The 27,192-nt window shown below is 37.6% G+C and overlaps 1 protein-coding gene across 1 annotated transcript in view; it reads left to right on the top strand.

The window, feature by feature from the left end:
- Positions 1-27,192, top strand: part of ANO4 (anoctamin 4) — a 675,069-nt gene that overhangs the window by 607,302 nt on the left and 40,575 nt on the right. The window contains 1 exon segment of the mRNA XM_053719254.1: positions 13,809-13,951. Within this exon segment, the coding sequence (XP_053575229.1) occupies positions 13,809-13,951 (143 nt within the window).

Genomic DNA, 27,192 nt, shown 5'->3' with positions numbered 1-27,192 from the left:
AGTTATATTTTGACATGTTATATGTTTTTATTACTGCCACACTCATCCAAGGATGTATGGTTACAGAGGGCAAGCAAGACAATGCTCAATGCATGGTTAGTTAATAGAATTTGGTTAATACATCTAACTGTTCTCAAATTACAGCAGCTAGGTCAAGTTTCATATCAAAGGGTTCTTTCATACCTCCACCCCTCACCTCCCCCCCCCCCTCTTTTTTTTTTTCTTTTTTTTTTAGCTCATACTAGATAGACATGGCATTAAAGATAGTGATGTGGAATGTGGGAGGGCTTAACTCCCCCATAAAACGCAAGACTGTCCTCACCCATCTGAGAAAACTGGGCACAGACATTGCGCTCCTTCAGGAAACACACTTACTTGACACAGAACATCAGAAGCTACAAAGAGATTGGGTGGGACAGGTGATCTACTTATCACACACAAGTGCTAGTCGTGGACTGGCTATAGCATTTGGAAAAAGAATTAAGGTCACAATGGGCCATACATACTTGGATCCCAAACATAGATACATGATAGCCTGTGCTAGAGTAAACTCGACCGACTATGTTTTCTGCAACCTTTATGCCCCCAATCATAGAAATCTAGGATTCTGGAGGGACTTGATAAAGAATCTGGCCCCATACATTGGCGCAAAATTAATAATTGGAGGGGACTTCAATATCTCCCCCACGCACCACCTAGATAGACAATGGCTGGAGACTTTTAGGATTAAAGATCCCAGACGAAACTATAAAGCCAGATACGAGACAAAGATCTTTGACATGTTTGATAGTGACTTGGGTGTATGTGACATTTGGAGACTTCTTCATCCAGAAGATAGGGATTACACCTGCCTCTCTAAAGCTAAACACACGCTGTCTAGAATAGACCTGTTTCTGGTAGCCGGGCATCTGTCAAATCAAATCAGCCGCAGTATAATACATGACATAATAATATCAGATCACTCCCCAGTTGAATTAGTGATAGGAACAGTTGGCCCAAGCTTGAATAGAAACATACTCAGATTCCCTACATACCTTATCAAATCAGAAACATTTGTCAAATTCTTACAACACTCTTGGACAGACTTCATGACAGACAATGCAGCACACACGGATAATCCCCAACTTTTATGGGAGACGGCAAAAACAGTGTTAGCGGGCCACATAATTTCATACTCTGCCAAAGTGAAACACAACACGCAAAGTAGACAGAGGACATTACAAAAGCAACTGGGCCAAACTTATCAACTGTATCTCTTGAACAAATCGAAACCCTCCTATGACACTTATATAGCCGCTAAATTGGAGATAGAGGCCTTTGCGAAACAACAAGCCGCAGCGGGTTTGCTGAAATCTGCAGGCAAATTCTATAGATACGGGGACAGAGCTGGCAGAATGCTGGCAACCCTGACAAAGCCTCAGACAGTGAAAACAAAACCCGCGGCACTAAAATGGAATAATAAGACCCACACTAATCCGGAAGCCATCGTGAAGGGATTTGCCCAATTTTATGCCCACTTGTATACCCGACAGGCCCAGTCATACATTGACACCCAAGCCACATTCTGGCATGGGGTTGATCTACCTCAACTTTCCTCAGACCAATTGGATAGTCTAAACACCCCTATCACTGTAGAAGAACTCACGCACACACTGCAGAGCCTACCGGCTGGTAAAGCCCCAGGCCTTGACGGCTTACCTGCCGAATTTTATAAAGCAATGCAACCACAAATCACTACTACTCTCACTAGATTGTACAATACCTTGCTTCTCACTGCAGCGACCCCCTCGGAAAGTTTCACCTCAGCCCACATCACCCTTATCCCCAAACCAGTCCTATAGACCAATATCGTTGTTAAACATCGATTATAAGTTATTCACTAAGATTATGGCGAACCGGCTGAAATTGATACTCCCGGATCTACTGCATCCAGACCAAACGGGCTTCGTCTTCAAACGCACCTCCGTGGTAAATTTGCGGAGAGTGCTTCAGGTCATTGACCATTATTGGTCCCAGGGGGAAGACGGGGCTACACAGGACACGTCGGAGGCCTTCCTGCTGTCGTTAGACGCAGAGAAGGCCTTCGACAGGGTGGAGTGGGCACACCTACGGGACACCATGCAGAGATTTGGTTTCGGGGGCCCTTTCCTGGAAGTCATCGGTAAGATATACACAAACCCGATTGCTCAGGTTCTGGTTGGTGGACTCTTTTCAGAAGACTTCCGTTTGCAGAGGGGAACCAGACAAGGTTGTCCCCTCTCGCCTCTATTATTCAACCTAGCATTGGAACTGCTGGTGTTGAAACTTCAACAAGTTTTCCCAGGTATCCGTGTGGGGGATATTCCTCTCCACTTGGCTCTTTACGCGGATGACATGCTGCTGTTTGTGGATTCTCCACAGACACACATACCGCAAATACTTCGCACCATTGCAGACTTCGGTAGCTTCTCCGGCTACAAAATTAACACCACTAAGTCGGAGGTACTGTGGTTACACAAACACCCAAACTCTAGACACGATTACCCCTTTGTGGAGGCGAGGGGACACCTCACATACTTGGGAATTCATCTTCATAGAGATCCCTTAAAAATATACAAATTGAACATATCTGACAAATGTACTCAACTTGTATCTCAGCTTTCGAGCTGGATTAAACTACCCTTGGGGCTATCGGGACGTGTCGGCCTGGTAAAAATGACTATCTTACCGAAATTACTCTATCCGCTGCTCATGCTACCGTTTCTCATGACCAAAGCGGACTTGCGGATGCTCACAAGAGCTATAACCCGCTTTGTATGGAAGGGGGGCAAACCGCATATAGCGCTTCACAAACTTCATGCCCCTTATGCTGCAGGAGGACTGGGTCTCCCCAATCTTAAATTGTACAATTGGGCAGCTCTGGCACGTCTGGTGACAGACTGGCAGATGAACACAGGATATTTCTGTGACACGAAACTAGAGGAAACAGTAACGGCGCCTATTGCGCTAACCTATCTACCGTATGGAGATGGGACCTTATCCTCTAAGATCACCAGGAGTATGCTGTATAGAGACCCTCTAAGAGCATGGCATCTGATACACAAATACCTGAAAATTGATGCCCCCCCGAAATTAATCCCGATAGTGAGCAACCCCTCCTTCCCGGCTGGAAGCGATCACAAACCGTTCCATGTCTGGAGGGAGCGGGGTTTAAAAACCGTTGGAGATGTATTGGACCCTTTGCAACACATAGTGAGGTCTTTCCAGGAACTAAAGAACAAATTCCAACTCCCAAACGGTCACTTCTACGCCTATTTACAATTAAGACACTATGTCTGCTCCTTACAGGCTTCCAACACAAGCTTCTGGGAGGGGTCACCTTTTGCGATATCCCAAACGATGTTCCGGCTGGGTAGATTCTCACTTTCCCATTTCTATACGCGTCTCTTGAGGCAGAGCGAGGCCCCGCTCCTTTCTAATATATTGTCAAAACACAGTGATATCTGCTCGATGGATCTGACAGAACAAGACATAAAAAATAGCCTAGAGCGCACGAGACAAGCCACATTAGCAGTACATTATAGAGAAGCACAAATATTGTTACACACGGACTATATTACACCACACAGATTGTCCAAATGGGACAGGCGACTACCCGACATATGTGTCAAATGCAGAGCAGCTGCCCCTTCATTTCAACATTACTTTTACACGTGCCCCAAGATCAAAAGATTCTGGGGACAATGTCAATACTGGTTAAGGGCTACACTGGGTGTGGAGATTACGCTCACAGGTGCAGAGATCTTTTTGTTTAAATGGGACGAGACTTTCGTGCGGTTTCATAGATTCCTCACACTGTGCATGCTGCTTGCGAGACACTGCATCCTCCAGAGGTGGATTACAAGACAGGCCCCGACAATAGCTCAGTTCAAGCACACATTACTCAGACAACTCTTCGTGGAGCAATACGATGCCAGACTAGACACCATGCACAGACTGCGCCCTTTCCTTAGGAAATGTAAACCGCTCTTAGGTAAACTAGACTTACCCATACAGAGACAAATCTTGAAGCCCTTCACTCATTTGGAGACAATACTTCAGTTGGGTTTGTCGGCTGACTGGCAACATATCATAGACGGGGCCAACGATCAAAGCCCTGAACAGCCTCAGGTAGAACTGATGTTGTTCTAGCAGACAGTAACATACATTTGTAATTTTTTTTTTTTCTCTCCCCCCCTTCTTTCCCCCTCATCCTCCCATCCTGCCTACTCTCACTTCATCATTCTGAGGACCCTTAGAGGATCATGTAGAGAACACAAGTTCTACATGCAGGTACAAACTACTATTGCCGTCTTTTCTTGTCCTTACCTTCTTAATATTGTTTTGTAGTTAGATGGCTATGTTGTTTAAATGTTTGTTTGTTTGTTAAAAAATGTAAGAAAAATATTGCAGGGGAGCGACATCTGAAAATACCTTTGGACAATCCAGACCCTAAACGTGTATGATGGACTCCCAAAACCCTATGGACTTAAATTTTGCAGAGACATGTTTTGTGAGGCGCCTTAGCGTCCCACACACTTTGGAGAAATGTTTATATTTCTGTTAATCTATACCGCACACGATGTATTGTCTTGATGTTTTTGTTCCTTCCTTGCAATAATAAAAAGAGAATTTAAAAAAATAAATAAATAAATAATTTGGTACCAAAATATGTAATTGAATGTAATGAATTTAATGAAGAACACACTTATATGTTAAACAATAAAGGCGTACAATGCTCACTTCTAATGGTCACCCTCTTATTAAATGGAGAAAAGTATATTATTCATTTAAGCATCAAATAATATGTACTGTATTGCAAAATAGTTGTATGCAATATAAATGTTTTAAAAGCACCTGTCTTTTTGTTACAAAAATGTTTTGAAGGCCTAGGACACATCCCTTGAAAGTCCTCTATGTATTTATGTTTCCTCCTTTGCTAGGGACAAATATAAATATGCTGTTATGTTTATCATAATAAGGCAAATGTTGGATGAGGTTTGGCTATTGAAAAACAATTGAAGCAAAGTAGATGTTTGTTTTAAAAATGTTTTGCTTGGCTGATTTGTTATTTTATAGCAAAACAACAGCCAAAAAAAGTGTTATTTTAAATACCTTTACATAGTGACCTATAGATGGCAGCATTTCTTCAAGTAACATATGCAAGATTACTAGTCCAATGAATTTACATTGTAAAAAATAGATTCCAAAAATACTATATGAATTATGTGGGGTTTTTTTACCCATTATAAATATGTTTTATGGTTTTAACATGCAAAATTGTTGTTTATTGTTTTTAGTTAAAGGTTTTGCTGCCCAAATATGGTTTTAGTATGGATTTATAAGCAGAAACAATGCAAGCTTTATCAAGTGTATGTATATATATGTATATATATATATATATATATATATATATATATATATATATACAGTGATTCTAACCTTCTCCCAGCTGATGAGTGGCAATAACCACGAAACAGTCTGTCCTGGGATGGTTATGAATCACTGCACTAACCCTAGCTAAGTTTATAAGCTGTGTGAATAGCGATACTTTGGCGTAAAGGGAACCTGCTGAAAAGCAGACTGAAGTAAAAAGGTGTGTCATTGTGTACTTAATTTGCATATCTTACCCATAATCCTTTGCTGCATTGGAAACAATGTAATTCAGAGGTTTTCTGTGGGAAAACAAGCCTCTGGGCCTGTCTAGATTTGTTAATGAACTACATAATGAGTTATTTTTTCTATATTTTGTGCGTGGTGGAGGATTTAAACTCGCCTTTTATCTCCCCCTAATTTAAAATGTTGTTGTATTCTGCCTGGAATCAACTTCACCCAGCAGTGATTCTAACCTTCTCCCAGCTGATGAGTGGCAATAACCACGAAACAGTCTGTCCTGGGATCATTATGAATCACTGCACTAACCCTAGCTAAGTTTATAAGCTGTGTGAACAGCGATACTTTGGCGTAAAGGGAACCTGCTGAAAAGCAGACTGAATTAAAAAGGTGCGTCATTGTGTACTTAATTTGCATATCTTACCCAGAATCCTTTGCTGCATTGGAAACAATGTAATTCAGAGGTTTTCTGTGGGAAAACAAGCCTCTGGGCCTGTCTAGATTTGTTAATGAACTACACAATGAGTTATTTTTTCTATATTTTTTGCGTAGTGGAGGATTTTAAACTCGCCTTTTATCTCCCCCTAATTTAAAATGTTGTTATATATATATTAATATATATATATATATATATATATATATATGTATATGTGTGCGTGTGTGAATTCACTTAACATAACTTAGCACATGCTAACAATCGATAATAATCATACATGTTTCACATAAATGATAAATGACTGATGCTTCTTAACCTCTCCTGCGCTTAAGAGGAGGCAGAGATACATTATCGGTTCAGGGTGATTGACAGGCCCTGCTCTTGTGTGATTGGTCACATAAGAGCAGGGGGCAACGTTGCAATAGTACCGCAAAGATGTGTGGATAGGTTCCATAGTCGGGATCTTTGTCTATCAGCTCATTGTCATTGGGCCCAAAGTGATAATTGTAAATAAAGTTTTGAATTTCCTGTAATTTGTTTGTTAGAATGAAAACTTAAATTCTTGCATTTTAGGGCTATAAACACGTTGTATATAAAATATAATTTAATTATATATTGTAAAAAGAACTTTACAGAATACTTTATTTATTTTGCTCACGTTTCTTGTAAATTGAGGGTTTTCTTTTTTTTTTTAAACATTTATTTATTTCCAAGCACAGAATACAAATCAACAAGTACATTTTTATCACATAAGTAAGTTTCTTTGTTTAACAGAAAAAAAGAAGAAGAAAAAAAATGAATACAGTCAATAATTAATTCACTCTTAACTTCAAAGATTCCACAGAATCATATTTTAGAAAAGTTTTTGCCACGTACTTTCCAATATTTTACTCTTTGTGATTGTATACTTGTGCTATTTTCCTAATTACCTAAGATATCCTAACAGAAGATGGTCATGCAACACAGACCAAAAATAAAACAAAACAAAACATAACAAAACAAAACAAAACACAAAAGAAAAAAGGAAGACACAACAAGAGGGGAGAAGAGGAAGAAAAAAGAGCAGCAAGATAGGAAAAGAAAAGAAATTCCCCCTGCCTCCAGCTCCACATCTCCATCTTACTGGGTGAATGTAATATTAGTGCCAAGAATAGGGGAATAGATTATGCAGAATCAGAGTTCCAAAAAAGTCTGATTTATGAAAACATTTAGTTAATGTATATTGCAGATTGTTGGGCTGTTGTAATATTAGGGTAAGCCATTTGTCAAAAAAATGTTTTATCTGGTTTTCTGACAAAGAGTTGGCATTTAATTGCTCGAACATAATTTGCGAGAACACAGCTTGTTTAAATAGGCAAAACGGAGGGGAAATCCTCTTCTTCCAAAATTTGAGAATTAAGTTCCGTCCTAATAAAATCAGAGTGTTAACAGATTTATGAGGTATGGTATTGGTCTCACTAGATAGAAAAAAAACCTGGAAGATATCCAAAGTCACATTTTCATGCAACACTTTAGAGGCCCAATAGGACACTTTAAACCAAAATTGCCTAATTTTAGGACAGAACCAAAAACAATGGAGGAGATCGGCCTCCTTTTTTTTACACTTAAAACAGTTAGTGGATTTATTGCTAGTCCACTTGGCTAGTGTTCTCGGTGTAATATATGAATTATTAATTAGTTTAATATGAGATTCTTTCCAGGAGGTGGGGATTCTTGCCTCTCTTACTTGTTTAATACTAGCTTTGATTTTTTCTACTGTTATTTCTTGGAAGTGGGATCTCCAGTAACTAGTTAGGATTTCCAACCCCAGTTGTCCTTGCTTCGACATTAGGATATTATAAATTAGCGAAATTGTATGAATACCATTCTTATGTAGTATGATATAGTCTTTCAGGTCAGCAAATTTTTTATAGTCTTGTCTAATATTTTGTATTCCATTTATATAATGTCTGAGTTGCAAATATGCATAAAAGTTTTGATTGGATAAATTATATTCTTGGAGGATAGATTCAAATGTTCTAACTGTGTGTTCATTATCGAGAACTTGGGAAATATAAATTAACCCCTTTTCCTCCCACTTTGTAAAGATTTCTGATGTTAAGCCTGGCGGGAAAAGGATGTTGCCTCTAATAGGGAGGTATGCTGATATACGGTAATCTATATTTAATACAGTACATAATTTCTGCCAGGCTGAAACCACATTACCAATTGCCATTAACTTTTTAATATGTTTTGGTAGTTGTGCCATTGGGCAGTGGATCATGGCCTTTAGGGAGAGAGGGGTAACCATCTGACTTTCAATTAAAGGGTTTGTAAAATAATTAGTATCTGTGATCCAGTCACAGGCAAAGCGTGCAAGAATAGCTATATTATACCATTTTATATCAGGGAGCGCAAATCCTCCATATTCTGAGAGCTGGTGTAGTTTGGTTCTGGATAGATAGTGCCTTTTTTTATTCCAGACAAAAGATGAGCAATTCTTATTAAAAAGCCTAAGATCTTTGTTGGTGATAAAGACAGGGAGGTTTTGAAGGAGATATACTAATTGCGGAAAAAGAATAAATTTAATTAACATAACTCTGGCCGAGAGAGAGATAGGGAACAGAACCCATCTGTCTAATTTCTCGGCAGCATTTGCAAAGAAAACAGAGAAATTATTATCGTACCAAAGATTAGGATTTCTATGAAGATTTATTCCTAAATATTTGATACTTTCTGTGACCTGTAGGGGGTGTTCCTTGCAACTGTCTTTTTTTTGATGTATCCAGAGAATTTCAGACTTGCTCAAATTTAATTTGTAGCCCGAGAAAGAGCTAAATAGCTTAAAAGTATTTAGAGCAAGAGGAATACTGATTTTAGTATTCTGTAAAAACAGCAGTAAGTCGTCAGCATAAAGTGATAGGACCAATTGTTGATCTCCAATTTTTATACCTGCTATAGTATCTCTTAGGGAGATTGCAAGGGGTTCTATGGCAAGGTTAAATAAAAGGGGGGACAGTGGACACCCCTGTCTCGTTCCTTTATGGATATGGAACCTGGGTGTTAGAACCCCGTTGACTAGAACATATGAAGTAGGTGTATTATAAATAGATCTTACTAGTGAGAAGAAATTCCGTGTGAACCCAAATTTATCAAGGGCGGTATATAAGTGATCCCATGTGACTGAGTCGAAGGCCTTCTCGGCGTCGGCGGTTAGCAGTGCCAAATCTTGTTTTGCATTTGAAGCATTATCCTGTAGGTTATACCAATAATATTCTAATACAGAAGTAACGCGGCGTATATTTCTGATAGAGGATCTTCCAGGTATGAAGCCTGATTGATCCTCATGTATAACTTGCTCTATGCCAGACTTAAGTCTTTTTGCCATTATAGAGGTAAGTAATTTATAATCTACATTTAGAAGTGATATAGGCCTATAAGAGGAAGGGTCTAGAGGATCTTTACCTTTCTTTAATATTAGAGTAACCGCCGACGCCGAGAAATGCTCCGACATAGGCTTCCCAGCTATAAAATATTCATTGAAAAGTCTAACCAGAGTAGGAAGTATATCACATCTAGTAATCTTGTAAAATTCTGATGTTAACTGATCAGGGCCGGGAGCTTTATTTGACTTAGCATGGAGTATTGCTTCATCTACTTCTTCCAAAGTAATAGGACCATTTAAAAGTTCTAAGAAATCTGGGGAAATTTTAGGAATTACAATTGAGTTCCAGAAGATGTCTTTATTTTCAAGGTTGATCTCATTCGCCGCATATATATTTTTAAAGTATTTGAAGAAACTCTCTCTGATCTCTAGTGGATCTGAACATCTATCTTGACCGACCCGAATAGCTTCAATTATATTATTCTTTTTCCTGGCCTTGTTTAATCTAGCCAGGAATTTGGGTGACCTGCCGAATTGCCCGCTGTACTTGGCGTTAATTTTAATATCTTCCTTTATCATTTTCTCTTTAAAGAAGAGATCATATTCCTGTTTGGCCTTCTGATATTTATCCCAAAGAGATTTAGAGGTATTATTAATATAATTTTTATAGGAATTACTAAGCTGGTTAGCCAGCTGTATTTCACGGGCCTTATATTGCTTCTTTTTTTTAATCATGTAAGCTTTAATTTCACCCTTAAGATAAGCCTTGGCGGCTTCCCAGTAGATCTCTGTTTTGTCTAGATATTCTCTGTTAAAAGATTGATACTCCCGCCATTTCTGGCCTAACCAATCAGCAAACTTTTTATCCTGGGATAAATAATTGGGGAAAAAGAAGTTATTTACAGAGTTGGTAAGAGTGTTTTTAATTGCTATGCTCAGAGAAATGACAGCATGATCTGAAATAATTATATCAGAGATGTGTGTATCAATATCCATCATTAACATGGCACTGGAAATTAAGAAGAAGTCTATTCTGGAGAACGCTCTATAAGACAGACTCACAAGAAAATCGTTGAACATCCGGGTGCTTAATACGCCAGATATCGTGAACCTTTAAATTATTGCAAATCTGTCGAAATATTTTGGCCTTAGCAGTGGAAAATTTAGAATTATTTGGAGTGTGTCTATCTTGGGGTTTTCTGGTTCCTGTGAGGAACATACATACTTTCTACTCATTCTTTGTCGCTGTAGAAGTTAATTTACATCTGTCCTTAAAGGGACAGTCAAGTCCAAAAAAACTTTCATAATTCAAATAGGGCATGTCATTTTAAACAACTTTCCAATTAACTTTAATCACCAATTTTGCTTTGTTCTCTTGGTATTCTTAGTTGAAAGCTAAACCTAGGAGGTTCATATGCTAATTTCTTAGACCTTGAAGGCTGCCTCTGCATTTGACAGTTTTTCACCACTAGAGGGCATTAGTTCATGGGTTTCATATAGATAACATTCAGCTCATGCATGTGAATTTACAGAGGAGTAAGTACTATTTAGCTAAAATGCAAGTCTTTTAAAAGAACTCAAATAAGGGGGCAGTCTGTAGAGGCTTACATACCAGGTAATCATAGAGGTAAAAAGTATAATTTTGACTTTAGTTTCCCTTTTAAAGAGACAGTCAACACTAGAATTGTTGTTTTAAAAGATAGATAATCCCTTAATTACCCATTCCCCAGTTTTGCATAACCAACACAGTTATAATAATATACTTTTATTATTCAGAAAGAGCATGTAGTTTTACGCGACATTCCAATTTACTTCCATTATCATTTATTTTTATATTCACACTTTTTGAGAAGTGCTACTACTGTGCTTGCACAAAAGTGTATAAGCATACTAGTCTGTGATTGGCTGATGGCTGTAACATGATTCAGGGGTCCAGCAAATAGGAAAAAAAATATGTTTGTTTGTATTATGCACTCAATAATTAGGCAATTATTTAATGGTCCTTTAACATTTCTCATCAAATGGGATAAAATGAGAGGTATTTAAAGGGACAGTCTAGTCCAAAAAAAACTTTCATGATTCAGATAGGGCATGTAATTTTAAACAATTTTCCAATTTACTTGTATCACCAATTTTTCTTTGTTCTCTTGGTATTCTTAGATGAAAGCTTAACCTAGGAGGTTCATATGCTAATTTCTTAGACCTTGAAGGCCGCCTCTTAAGAATGCATTTTAACAGGTTTTTCACCACTAGAGGGTGTTAGTTCATGTTTTTCATATAGATAACACTGTGCTCGTGCACGTGAAGTTACCTGGGAGCCATCACTGATTGGCTAAACTGCAAGTCTGTCAAAGAACTGAAATAAAGGGGCAGTCTGCAGAGGCTTAGATACAAGATAATCACAGAGGTAAAAAAATATATAAATATAACTGTGCTGGTTATGCAAAACTAGGGAATGGGTAAAAAAAGGGATTATCTATCTTTTAAAACAATAACAATTCTGGTGTAGACTGTCCCTTTAAGTCACTGGTCTTTTAATGGGGCTTGTTTTTTTAATGTGCAGTCAGGCCGCCGGCGGTAAGATTGTACTATTTAAGGAGGCCTTCAAGAAGGAGGGAGGTCATATTAGTGCCGTCTTGCTGCTGGCGGCGAGACCCACACTATTATGAGCCGACAAACCTATAACGACCAGTGGAGTACAGGGTATGTCATGGTCGTTAAAGGGGTTAACAGTGTTCAATAAAGAAGTGTAAATGTTGCTGACAAAATGACTGTTGTTAATTGTGTGATCTCCAGTAACAAATCTGGACTGGCTGTTCCAAAAAAACATGTAGTGGTGCAGAAGTTTGCTACTAAAAATAATTACAGTAAATAAGATGTTAATTTATTCAGAAAGTGTTTGCATTAGGCTACTATGGTAATTTATTACAAAACTACACAAACGTGATTATAATGTGTATCATGTTTTTTCTATCCACTTCTTGGTTTCTTTTTTTTTTTTTTAACATGAACGCACCAGTCTGCCAGTAGTTGCAAAAGGTACTTGGCTTCCTTTTATACTTCATTCCAATCTAAAGTTTAGCAGTTTAGTTTAGACGTTTAGCTGTTGACATTTTGTATGATAAATGACCAGAATATCAGGGGTTTTCATATTTCACAACCAATAAATATGGAAATAACTTTGAAAGGGTTTTTTGTTTTACAGTGATCAAGGCTGCTAAATTACATAGATCAAAAAATCCTGAGAAAAGCTTTATGAAGCATGTCTCCATGGATTGCAATAGACTAATATGGCTGACATTTAGTATATATATGGTTTTGCAAATGTTAAAAAACTGAGGTGAATTAGTTCAAGGGACAGGAAACCATAACATTTTCTTTCATAAATTGGAGAGAACATGCGGTTTTAAACAACTTTCCAATTTATTTAGATTAGAAAAAAAAAATTATTCTCTTGTTATCCTTTGCTGAAGGAACAGTAATGCACTACTGGCAGCTAGATAAACACATATAGTTAGCCAATCACAAGAGACAAGTGTGTGCAGGCACCAATCAGCAGCTATCTCTCACTAGTGTAGGATATGTGCATATTCTTTTTCAACAAGGAATACCAAGAGAACAAAGCACATTTGAAAATAGAAGTGAAATTAAAAGTCTAACAATTACATGCTCTATCTGAATCATGCAAGTTTAATTTTGACTTTCCTATCCATTTAAGTAGTTTTCGATATATTTAAAAGGGTGTTTTTTAATCTATTGTAGAGCTTCTCAAATTTAGGGCCTTACAATTCATTAGAACACACTTTTCACATGGTCTTTTGTATAAATGGAATTATTTAATGCAAGTTTATTGAATTAGAAAACTTTAAAATAATGAGAAAATGAACAGAAAAAAGTACAAAAGTCTTGCAAAGTTAAAAAAAAATAATACATGAAATTTAAGTTTTCCACATGGCAGAAATGGTCTTGAATTTCAAATGTATTGCAACTAGCCCCATACTTTCTGGTAAGCTCTCATTCAAATGGTCAAAAGTGAGGAAATTCCAAACCTAAGCCTCCCCAAACCATTAGAGGTCATTTTTTATTTCAGAACTTACGCTATTTATGATGTTGATGATGATGTGTGATATAATTAGTGTTGTCATTGATGATGTCATAAAAAAATACCCAAAGGGGTGGGGTTATATTTGGTATTTTGAATGTTTGGTTTCTTGTAGAAACGTAATGATGTGATATTTCAGAATATTTTGTGAGCATATCAGATGTGTGCACTATACTCATCAGATAAAGCAGTTATGACTGTTCATGCATTACCTCTGGAATAATTAAAAAAAATAATAATATAGAGATCTAATATCTTAAACCTTATTGTTACAGCTTGATTCAGAATTGGTGGACCCGGAGAAGGTTAAGGCAAGAGCATGGTCCACAAGTTAAAGCAAACTTTCCACAGTGGGAAAAAGACTATAATTTACAGCCCATCAATGCTTATGGACTCTTTGAAGAATATCTTGAAATGAGTAAGTTGTTTTCTGGCTTATTATATTTGTTATTGCTTTGTTTAAATATCCACAGGGTAACAATGTCAACATTTTGATGTCTTAATCTTGGATTTATGTACATTTGTCTTTTTTTTGTTTATCACATTCAGAATAAGGTGGCACTAGTTATATTTTCCATTGCAGTTATTATTTTATAGCTTTTTTGGAAGCAGCCATCTTATTCACTCGGTGACTATAGTATTTTACATATGGGTAATGAATCTCTTGTTCAACATATTACCCCCTTTTACATTAGAATTTGCTCAATGTAATGTATACATCTTAATTTGCCACTTATATTTATACTACAAATGATATATTATTAGAAACAGTGTGTATCCCTTGTAAAAACGTAGAAGAAATCCTGATATATTAGCTAACAGAGAAGAGTTGTGGGTTTGAGAACCAAAGAAGAAAAAGTCCAACAAACTGTCATGTGAAAAATATCAAATAAAACTTTATTGAAACAATCATCTTAAAACAAACCAACTGGAATTAAGAATTAAAGGAAAGTATGTGAGAATGAAACAGGTCAATGCAAGTTTAGGGATCAGAAATTGATGAAGGACCAACAATTAAGAATAGTATCTTAGACCCCAAGTCCATTTTTTACCCCACATCCTTGAATGGGAAATATATTGCACATTTCCAGCAAATCATTATAAAGACATTAATGTTATGAGCAAATCATTTAAATACAAAAATAATGACACATGCTAAGAGCAGAGCTCTTAAGGAAAATTGGGGTATCATTGTTAGAGAAGCCAACAAAGAGGATAAAGAAGACTATATAAGCTGAGCTTTATATTTTTTAAATAGTATTTGCTGTGATACCTGAGAGACACCATCTCTATTAATATTAAGAGATGATTATTAATTTATCTGTGTATTTTATAGATTGGCATTCCCTACATTCCTTTATGTAAGGAGGAGACACACATTATTATTACAGTGTGGTTATTTAAATATGTGGTTTAAAATGTACAGAATGTACAATGTGGTTTAAAATGTACAGAAAGTACAATGTAAAAATTGTAATTTCATTACACAAAGAAAAAATTGTTATTAAAGTACAAAGTAAGAATAGTAATATCATAATACAAAGTAAAACTGCATTTCAAAATAGGAAGTAAAAATAATAATTATTGTAGAAATCATATTTGTAGTCCAGAACAGAAATTTGTCTCAAAATAGAAAATAAAAAATAAAGCGTAATTTAAAGTCTCAGTGACTGTGCTGGATAGGAACGTTCATTGTGCCTGCCTAAAGTTCTGCTTAAAAAAAAAACAATAGATCTAAATATTGTTTAAAAAAATACTTGTCAAATTTGAAAAGCGACCATATATCAGTAGCATAATAGTGCCATCCTGACAACCTTAAAGATACATTCAGATGGGTTAGCAGTAGTGCGGAAGGAAACAAATTACAATAGTTAGCTATAAAAAGTCACAATTGTTACTTAAATTCAAATATTAAAAATTAAATATAGGGGGGGGCGGAGCTAACTCTGGAAATGACCAGTCGAATATCAAGGTAGCTCGGCTATATTTTATGGAAAAAAAACTTTATGGCCGTTCAGATTCCTAAATTTTATCTATATTGGTGACCTAGAGGCTCTGGAGACCTAAGTCCAGAGTACCCTTCAGACGAACAGATTCTACTTTTCCGACGCCAAGCCTACCGCTCAGTTTCCCTAGAAGAGGCCATTTTCCACGTGGCAATCAGGGAATACACTTTTCGCAGGTATTCCTTGACAAAGCATACCTGCGAAACGTACGTCGGAACTGAACTGTTCTATATTGAGTTTTATCACGTCTCTACACTAGCCAGGACACCTGGGGGCTTAGCGCTACTATCTTGCTACTAAAGAGGTTTTGGTTTCGGCGGTCACACTCCTGCTGATCCATTTACCTCTTTGCAAGTTTGGCAATTTGAAGCATTTATTACAGCATATCTGCTTTTGTACCCTTACATTGTGGTGTTATCAAGGCTTATGTGACGCTTTTATATATTTTAAAATAAATTTGTATCCAAGTTTTGCCTAGTGTACTGTTTTCCCATCAGTATAAAGTGGGAGTGCGCATATCCTTGAGCTTAGTGGAAAGCTCCAACAAATGTGAGTAGTCATTTGTTACAAAACAACTACTTCCTCAAAGTGCCATTACAGATTCACACTATGTTGCAATTTTCTGTTTCCTTTTTTTATGGGATCTCACTGAGGAATGCTAACAAGCTGAAAAACTCATCCAGAGGACACAGACATATCCTTTATTCAGAACTTTATTTGGTTTTCCTTTTATGATTTTTGTTATCACATTTATTTCACATTTTTTTTTCTTTGTGATATTTGGTATATTTATTGTAAAGGGAATACACTAGTAGCCGACCGCAACAACCTTTTATGAAAGGCGCTCGAATATAAGGTTTATAGACTGCGGAGTAACACGCTGTCTTGTCTTCCTCAACGAGGACTCTTCATAGCAGGTTTACCATGCTACATATGAGAAACAGACCTTGCAATTTTCCTCTCCGCTTTGTAGCCAGTGTGAAGCATAACCATATAGGAGATTGCAGATGCTAGGACCAGCATAGCAAACCAAAAAGATATTAAACATGGGAACAAGTTAACCTGAAACTAATTACGCAACATTTCCTCCGGCTAGAAATTGAGCTCAGGTCAGTGCTCCATTTACCTTCGATACCTTCCACAACTACCCACGAGTTGGATACAGAACAGTCCTTGATATCGAATTCCGAACTCCATCATGCAGAAGAGCTGTCAGAGACAGATGGCTGCTTAGACCGACAAGTGAGCACTTCTCTCTTAGCTACATCGCAATACTTTGCTACCAGATTGGAAGACCACAGCAGGTATATTCCTGAGTGGCTATGTGAATCGAAGAAAAAGTGGCCATACTTAGTGGAGATGAACAGTGTTATACCTTTTTCATCTCCGATGTCCTCCAATTCCAATAAGCTATCGCTGCATCTAAGCAGACGCATAAGGAACGGACTGCCCTTACTTAGTGGAGAACCATACTTAAACAAGAATCAGGCCCAGGGGACAGTAGTGCTATCAAATTGTTTTGCCTTGCATAACTTCAGAGGTGAACTGTTGCTGCTAGACCCCATACAATGGTGAAATAGATGTGGTATAGGCTATAACAAGATGTAATTCATTTACTTTTTAAAAATAAAAAGTAGTATGGACTCTGTGTTCTTTTTTGGTTTGATTTATAAGTATTCTAGTGAGAGACATGTTACTTAAAAAATTCTGTTTACCAAGGTATGAGTTTATTGTGAAGGATATTAGTTAAGTAAGCGCTTCCTCTAAAGAAAATCTCTACAGCTAAAACTCTGCAGCCCAACATAAAATATGTTTTGTAGTATCTCCTTCGAGCTAGATACTGTATGTGTGCTTATCTGTTCTACATACTTATTTTTCTACTTTACTAACACAGATAATAATAGACACAGATGGTTAAAACAATGCTTGACCTGGTGTCCCCAGTTATGTACTCATATAAAGCTTTTACTTTTGAATGGACTAGGGGCTTGGGTGTTTGCGGCCAAGACATCTGAGCCTTTCCACTTTTTTATTTTTTATATATATAGTTTTAATATGTAGACTACGCCACAGACTGGGGATTCTATAGTCATTTGGAGAATTTTAGTATTCAATATTTGATATGTGTTTATACCTTTACAAATAGCTCTAGATATCATGTTTACTACTTAGGTTTGATGTGTTATAGTAGATGTTTTGCAAATATTGGAGAAAAACAGATAATATAAATATGTTAGACTCTTTAGAATATCTCCTCTCTTCTCCAGTGCTTAGAAGATACAAGTGCAGAGTTAACTCGACAAGAAAACAATCTTAAATAGCTAATACCTAAATTATAGTCCCATAAAGGTTGTCTCCCACTTAACATTTAACCTATTACATTTTGACTTGCGAGATAGAGTTGATAATAACACAAAAGTTCCATATTGCTTTAAGATAGGGTTACAGGTATAACTCATACTAAATAGTTCTAAGCCTTCTATTTATTTAAATATACCCCCTTGACACATCTTACTGGTTAACAATGTTTTCCTCTCTTTATTTTATGACTATTTTCTTTGGCCCTTCATGTAGAGATATAAATTGATCTACCTGTCCTGTAGAGTCCACCCCTCACATACTGTATAGTACATGCACATGAAGTCACTATATTTTTATTTTTAGTCCGTGGCCATGAATGTGCTCCTACCCTCCATTTACCAATATATTCTGACAATCTTGATTTTGATCAGAATATTAATTTTGCGGTTTCTCTCGTAAAATATTGCAATTATAATCCTAATCTAAAAAATAATCCATAACAAAATAGATTTGCTTATAGTTATGTCCCTCAGCTAAAATTATATCATGGCTAATTTTGCCTCCTCATATTTTAGTCAAGAACAGATTCACTACACAATATCTCATAAACGGAGGTCTTATATTAATAGTGCACCCAGAATTTAGCCCCTTATTGATCAGCCCTTTTGTCCTTTATTCAGCAAAGTGTATAATTAAAACACAGGTCTCTGAGGAACATCATAACACAATTGTAACTAGATAGCTTTTCAGCATTCTACTATAATTTCAAAAATATCCTATCTAATAACACTATTCCCAACTGCTCATAATATACATTTATGGCCCAAAAGTGGCCATCTGCTACAATGGGAAACAGCCAAATATAAATAAAAAAAGGGGATAGCTTTCAAGCATTTATAACGGTTATACTTTATTGTTGTTATTGATGTCTTAATGCTTATGCCTAAGCTATATTACACAAAAGATGTTTCAGTGGAATAATTTTACACCAATTACTTGATGAAGTTTAAAAAGGTGATAACACATGTTGAAACTTAATGTATTGATTGGATTGTTAACGACCACTCCAGACTGTTTCACGTATACTGTATAACTTTGTTTTCTTTTCTTGTATGTTGCATAACCTCAATAAAAAGAAGTTAAAAAAAATTAAATCTAAAACTATGCCATTTGTAGATGTTGGGGTCCTGAAGAGACATCTCCTACAGGTCCCCTTAGGTGTACAAGATATCATGCAGTCAACACATAAATATGTATATGTACCTTATATATATGTAAATGTGTGCCCAATCCACTGCATACAGCCTCTCTAATAGGGATGAATGGAGCTTTAATTTCTCAAAACCATGCATGTAAATAAAACCTCTAGAGTGTCTCCTGTGGCTTTTTCAGAGTGTTTTACATAAGTAAGATAAGCAAGATAATAGATTGTTTGCAAATAGCTATACAATAGTGTTATACAGTATCTCACAGAAGTGAGTACACCCCTCACATTTTTGTAAATATTTTATTATATCTTTTCATGTGACAACACTGAAGAAATGACACTTTGCTACAATGTAAAGTAGTGAGTGTATATCCTGTATAACAGTGTAAACTTGCTGTCCCCTCAAAATAACTCAACACACAGCCATTAATGTCTAAACCATTGGCAACAAAAGTGAGTACACCCCTAAGTGGAAATGTCCAAATTGGGCCCAATTAGAGATTTTCCCTCCCCCGGTGTCATGTGACTCGTTAGTGTTACACAGTCTCAGGTGTGAATGGGGAGCAGGTGTGTTAAATTTGGTGTTATCGCTCTCACACTCTCTCATACTGGTCACTGGAAGTTCAACATGGCACCTCATGGCAAAGAATTGTTACTCTACATAAAGATGGCCTAGGATATAAGAAGATTGCCAAGACCCTGAAACTGAGCTGCAGCACGGTGGGCAAGACCATACAGCGGTTTCACAGGACAGGTTCTACTCAGAACAGGCTTCGCCATGGTTGACCAAAGAAGTTGAGTGCAAGTGCTCAGCATCAAATCCAGAGGATGTCTTTGCGAAATAGACATATGAGTGCTGCCAGCATTGCTGCAGAGGTTAAAGGGTGTAACATCCTCTGTCTCTTTAAGAGCCTGTTACTATTTTTTCCCATAAATGCCTGCTCTTCCCAGAATACATTGCTTGGTATTCTGTTAACCCCTATCCCCCCGCTCCCAGAGCCCACCGCAACTCTAATAAATTTATTAACCCCTATACCGACGCTCCCCGAGCCCACCCACACAGCCAACCCCCCCAAATAAAAACCTATCTAAAAAACCTAAGCTCCCCATTGCCCTGAAAAGGGAATTTGGATGGGCATTGCCCTTAAAAGGGCATTTAGCTCTTTTTCAGCCCAAACCCCTAATCTAAAATTAAAACCCACCCAATAAACCTGTCATGTTCTTATGTGCATGTCTGTACACCTTTAAGCAGTCCTTACTTAAACCTACACCTCCCCCTTCCAGGTGCCAATTAATGTTAGTTTTCAGCATGCAAACTTGCGAGTAGCTGCATGTTCTAAACCTCCTGGCTAAGTGATTAACTTCTACCTAAACCTTGGATTACAACTAAAACACTTAAGGGTACCTTCACCCTATTATACCTTTCACATTTAACGGACCTAAGGACTTACAACTCTAATTGTTGTACTGCTACCCAGGACCACTGCCTAATCATTGCCGGTATAACCAAAGACTTCCGCAGACAACCTCCGCTATCAACACACGGAGTTACTGTTCATTTGAACTCTCTTTGTACCGCTGCTCAGACTCGCACCTTCCAGCTACCTGGGATTCCGTTAATCTTACTCATCAACCAGCCTCCCGGCACTGGAGCCGCGCTGTGAAACTTCTCACACAGCCTCTGCCTGTCAGCGTGATCTTGCACGCCATTGGACAGACGTTACACACCCCTCTGAGGCTGTCAGCTATCTGCAGCGGTGGCTCGTCTCCCCTAACAGGCTCTGACTTCGATCCTGCCTCAGGAGTACATAGCACCAAAGCGCTCCTTAAACACTCTCACCTAGGAGTTGTTCAGCCACCTGTTCTCTAAACTTGGAACTTGTACTCAGGAGGGTGGTCCCACTTGTATAGTCGCTCATACACAATTGACTCTTTGCTATTATTCGCTTGACCTGCTCTCTCCTGTAACCAGTAAACAGGGGTAAATAACCTTTATTCAGTTGCTCAACTCTTCCCTCTCTGCAGTTGAGATCCATAACCTCAGTTACAATCCATAGCTCTGACAAAACCCTTAAAAAAACCTAACACTAACCCCCGAAGATCCACTTACAGTTTTTGAAAACCTGACATCCATCCTCAATGAAGCGGCAGAAGTCCTCATCGAAGCCGGCAGAAGTCTTCATCCAAGCGGGCCGAAGTCTTCATCCAGACAGCATCTTCTATCTTCATCCATCCATCCATACAGTTTTTGAAGACCCGACATCCATCCTCAACGAAGCGGCAGAAGTCCTCATCGAAGCCGGCAGAAGTCTTCATCCATCCTGCGTGGAGAGGCTCCATCTTCAAGACATCTGGCATGGAGAATCCTCTTCTTCCGACATCTTCTGAAGAATGAAGTTTCCCTTTAAATGACGTCATCCAAGATGGCGTCCCTTAGATTCCGATTGGCTGATAGAATTCTATCAGCCAATAGAATTGGCAACAGCCAATAGGATTGAGCTTTCATCCTATTGAATGCGAGCTTCATCCTATTGGCTGATTGCAACAGCCAATAGGATTTTTTTCAACCTTAATTCCTATTGGCTGATATAATTCTATCAACCAATAGGAATCTAAGGGACGCCATGTTGAATGACAAGAAGACGTCGGAAGAAGAGGATGCTCCTTGCCGGATGTCTTGGAGATGGAGCCGCTCCACGCAGGATGGATGAAGACTTCGACCCGCTAGGATGAAGACTTCTGCCGGCTTCGATGAGGACTTCTGCCGCTTCGTTGAGGATGGATGTCGGGTCTTCAAAAACTGTAAGTGGATCTTCGGGGGTTAGTGTTCATTTTTTTTAAGGGTTTATTGGGTGGGTTTTAATTTTAGATTAGGGGTTTGGGCTGAAAAAGAGCTAAATGCCCTTTTAAGGGCAATGCCCATTCAAATGCCCTTTTCAGGGTAATGGAGAGCTTAGGTTTTTTTAGATAGTTTTTTATTTGAGGGGGTTGGTTTTGTGGGTGGTGGGTTTTACTGTTGGGGGGGGTATTTGTATTTTTCTTTACAGGTAAAAGAGATCTGATTTCTTTGGGGCAATGCCCCGCAAAAGGCCCTTTTGAGGGTCATTGGTAGTTTATTGTAGGCTAGGGTTTTTTTTTTATTTTGGATGGATTTTTTATTTTCATAGGGCTCTTAGTTTAGGTGTAATTGGTTTAAATATTTAATAGTTTATTTTTATTTTGTGTAACTTAGTGTTTTTTATTTTTTGTAACTTATTTTTTTTATTTTTTGTAACTTAGTTGTTAGTTTTTTGTAACTTAGTAATATTTAATAGCAGATTTAAATAATTTGAATAGGGTTAGGTGTTTAAATATGTAATTTAGTTTATGTAATTTTAGTAATAGGGTAGATTAATTATTAGTTTAATATAGTTTAATGTAATTTAGGATAATAGGGTAGATTAATTATTAGTTTAATATAGTTTAATTTATTTCTAAAGGTAAGTTTAAATTTATTATAAGATAGGGATGAGTTAATATTTAATATAAAGTTAGCGGGTTGTTAGGTATAGGGGTGAATAGCTTAATTTAGTTTATGACGATGTGGGGGGCTGGCGGTTTAGGGGTTAATAGGTTTAGTAAGTGGTAGTGATGTGGGAGGCCAGGGGTTTAGGGGTTAATACGTTTATTTAGTTGCGGAGGGCTCCGGGAACGGCGGTATAGGGGTTAATAACTTTATTTAGTTGCTGTGATGTCCGGGAGCGGCAGGATAGGGGTTAATACATTTATTTAGTGGCGGCGGGGTCCGAGAGCGGCGGAATAGGGGTTAATAACTTTATTACAGTTGCGGCGGGGTCTGGAGCAGCGGAATAGGGGTTAATAACATTATGTAGGAGGCGGCGATGTCGGGGGTGGCAGATTAGGGGTGTTTAGACTCGGGGCTTATGTTAGGGTGTTAGGTGTAAACGTTACTGGTTTTCTAGTATAGAAATCAATGGGGTATCGGGCAGCAGCGAACATAAGCTTTCGCTGTTTTCAGACTCCCATTGATTCCTATGGCATCCGCGGCCTCCAGGGTGGCGGATTGAAAAGCAGGTATGCTGGGCCGGAATAGTGGCGAGCGTACCTGTTAGAAAGTGGATAACTAGCAAAAGTAATCAGATAGTGCCGAATTTGTATTTGGAACATCTGTAATGACGTAAGCATCGATCTGTGTTTGACTGAGACCGGCAGATCATATGTTACTTCACAGATTTCAACTTTTGCCGATCTGTAGACTTTGATACATAGGGCGAATCAGGCTTGCCACAATTACGCTGCGTAATTCCAGCGTATTTGCGGTTGACTGTTTGATAAATAGGTCTCAATAACTTGGTGAGCTATTTATTTTTACTTACATGTATTTGTTGTGCACAATCTACCATACTCCAATTTAACTACTTTCCTCAATATTGCATTATATAAGTGTATACTTATGAAACAACCTTAATCTATATTCCACAGTTCATGGAGTATATAGTTAAGGGTCATTCAATAATAATTCACCTTATCCATGATATTAAGTTATTAAAATATAATAACCTAGTACATTTCATAGGTACACAGCTCGTAATAGAAGGAATACTTTTTCTGAATGTTTATTTCCAACACTTCATCAAGTTTATTTAAAGAGATAGACACTGCATTTTTAAAACTAAGTATATTCAAAGAAATCATAGTGCTAAATACTTGCAATGACTTGGGTTATTACATGAAATACCAAACCAGGAAAAAAAGTAGGAAAAAACAAGATGGACCCTTTGGAGCTATCTAATTATGTGATGTCATTAGGCCAGAAAGTAGATCAGTTTAATCAGGGATTAAGAGACTTACAAGTCGAAAATCAAACTTTAAAAAATATTATCAAAGAAGGGTTAAGCACAGCTCCCTCTCAGAGTTATAGTGTCAGTGAACCCCCTGTCAGTCCACCTAATAAATTCTCAGGAGACAGGAAGCAATACAGACAATTCTACAATGCTTGCACACTGTTTTTCTCACTCAAACCCAAAACTTTTAGCAATGAAAAAACTAAAGTTCTAACAACTATCTCGTACCTCAGGGGAGAGCCCAGAGCTTGGGCAGATAGTTTATATGAAGTAAATGATCCCATAGTAAATTCATCAGAAGAATTTTTTAAGGCCCTATCAGCATTATATGAAGATCCCCATAAACGGCTCACTGCAGAGAATAAACTAAGAGCCTTAAAACAACACAAAAGAGTTGTAGAGGATTACATATCAGAATTCAAGATATGGCAGAAAGATTCTGAATGGAATCAAATATCTTTGCATAATTAATTTAGATTGGGATTATCCAAAGCTATAAAAGATGAGTTGGCTAGGATAGATATACCGAAAATTTAGAACAACTAATGTCCCTAGTCATCAAAATAGATCATAGAATTAGAGAAAGGAAACAGGAAAAATTTCTACATGATACTCTAGCAAAGCCTAGTGAATACAGATCATCTTTACATGTAAAATCTAGCGATGAACCTATGGATATTGGAGTCATTAGGGGTCCTCTCACACCTGATGAAAAGTTAAGAAGAAGAATTAACCAATTATGTATGTACTGCGCATCAAAAGAGCATGAAGTGTCCTCCTGTCCCATTCTAAAGAAAACTAACAAGAGTAAGAATGATTATGATGGAACTACAATTTCATTAACTAATAATCAGCTTACTTACTGTTTACTCCCTATCTCTTTACAGTGGGAACAACAACACCTACGATATGAGGCTGTAATTGACTCTGGTGCTTATGTGTGTTATATTGATCACACAATTGTAAAAAATAATAAAATTCCACTCATTAAAAAAAATAAACCAGTGTTAGTGCGTCTTATTGTAGGATAACAACTTGATTCTGGTCCTATAACTCAAGAGACAATTCCTTTACTTGTTGGTACTAAAAATAACCATAGAGAATTCATCTCATTTGATGTACTTCACCTATCTATCCAATTGTATTAGGACTACAATGGTTGAGGTTACACCAACCTACTATCAATTGGCAAGATAATAAAATTGAGTTCACCTCCGAATACTGTCATACTACTTGTATTCATTCTTTATACTTATGGCAGTTGCAGAAAATATAATACCCAGAGAATATCTTGAATTTAAACAAGTTTTCTGCAAAAAGAGGCAGAAAGTTTACCACCACAACGTGCGTATGATTGCCCCATAGATCTGTTACCAGGTTCTGATATACCATATGGGCATATTTTCCCTTTATCAGAACCAGAATTGATTGAACTAAAAGCTTACATTAATGATAATTTGCGTAAAGTGTTTATTAGACCATCATCATCACCTGCAGGAGCAGGAATATTTTTCGCAAGAAATAAAGATCATAGCTTACGCCCTATAGTTGATCATAGGGAACTTAATAAAAGAACCCTAAAGAACCAATACTCTCTGCCATTAATACCCAAATTAAGAGAAAGACTAAAAAATGCAGCTATTTACACCAAACTCAACTTAAGATGATCATATAACTTGATACGCATTAGACCAGGTGATGAGTAGCTCACTGCGTTCCGTACACGCTATGGACTGTATGAATATACAGTTATGCCCATTGGTCTATGCAACACTCCGGCCACTTTTCAGAGATTTATAAATGAAATTTTTAGAGATCTCCTTGACACCTGAGTAGTCATTTATCTAGATGATATTTTAATCTATTCATCTAATTTACAAGAACATGTTAAACATGTTTGAGCTGTCCTCTCCAGATTACAAGCACATCATCTATACGCAAAATTGGAAAAGTACATTTTCCACACACAAGATATAACTTTCCTTGTATACCATATAACACCAGAAGGTATATCCAGGGAAACAAATAAAATCCAGGTTATCCATACCAAAAAATAAGAAAGATATCCAAAACCACTCACAGAATTAACAAAAAATAACTCTACATTTGTCTGGACACCTAAAGCTAATGAAGCATTTTCATACCTAAAATATTGTTTCACAACTGCACCCATCTTGCAATATCCTAATCCAAAATCTCACTTCATACTAGAAGTCGATACTTCTAATTATGCCATTGGTGCTATCCTCTCTCAACAAGAAGATTTATGTAAACCAATACACCCAGTGGCGTTTTACTCAAGAGTTCTCAATTCTTCAGAACTTAATTATCATGTTGGTGAGAAGGAGTTACTTGCAATGAAATCGGCATTAGAGCATTGGAGGCATCTCCTAGAAGGGACAGACCACCCAATTAAAATTTTCACTGATTATAGGAATCTCCAGTATTTAAAAACACATACGGCTAGATTTAGAGTTTGGCGTTAGCCGTCAAAACCAGTGTTAGAGGCTCCTAACGCTGGTTTTGGGCTACCGCTGGTATTTAGAGTCTTGTAGGTAAGGGTCTAACGCTCACTTTGCAGCCGCGACTTTTCCATACCGCAGATCCCCCTATGCCATTTGCGTATCCTATCTTTTCAATGGGATCTTTCTAACGCTGGTATTTAGAGTCTTGGCTGAAGTGAGCGTTAGAAATCTAACGACAAAACTCCAGCCGCAGAAAAAAGTCAGTAGTTAAGAGCTTTCTGGGCTAACGCCGGTTCATAAGGCTCTTAACTACTGTGCTCTAAAGTACACTAACACCCATAAACTACCTATGTACCCCTAAACCGAGGCCCCCCCCCACATCGCCGCCACTCTATTAAAATTTTTTAACCCCTAATCTGCCGCTCCGTACACCGCCGCAACCTACGTTATCCCTATGAACCTCTAATCTGCTGCCCCTAACACCGCCGACCCCTATATTATATTTATTAACCCCTAATCTGCCGCCCCCATCTTCACCTCCACCTACCTACAATTATTAACCCCTAATCTGCCGACCGGACCTCACCGCTACTATAATAAATGTATTAACCCCTAATCCGCCTCACTCCCGCCTCAATAACCCTATAATAAATAGTATTAACCCCTAATCTGCCCTCCCTAACATCGCCGACACCTAACTTCAAGTATTAACCCCTAATCTGCTGACCGGACCTCACTGCTACTCTAATAAATGTATTAACCCCTAAAGCTAAGTCTAACCCTAACCCTAACACCCCCCTAAGTTAAATATAATTTAAATCTAACAAAATAAATTA

The sequence above is a fragment of the Bombina bombina genome, chromosome 6, assembly GCF_027579735.1.
Source record: "Bombina bombina isolate aBomBom1 chromosome 6, aBomBom1.pri, whole genome shotgun sequence".
In the NCBI taxonomy this organism is placed as follows: Eukaryota; Metazoa; Chordata; class Amphibia; order Anura; family Bombinatoridae; genus Bombina; species Bombina bombina.
Note: the sequence above shows the minus strand (reverse complement) of the source record. Positions and strands in the feature narration are given on the sequence as shown.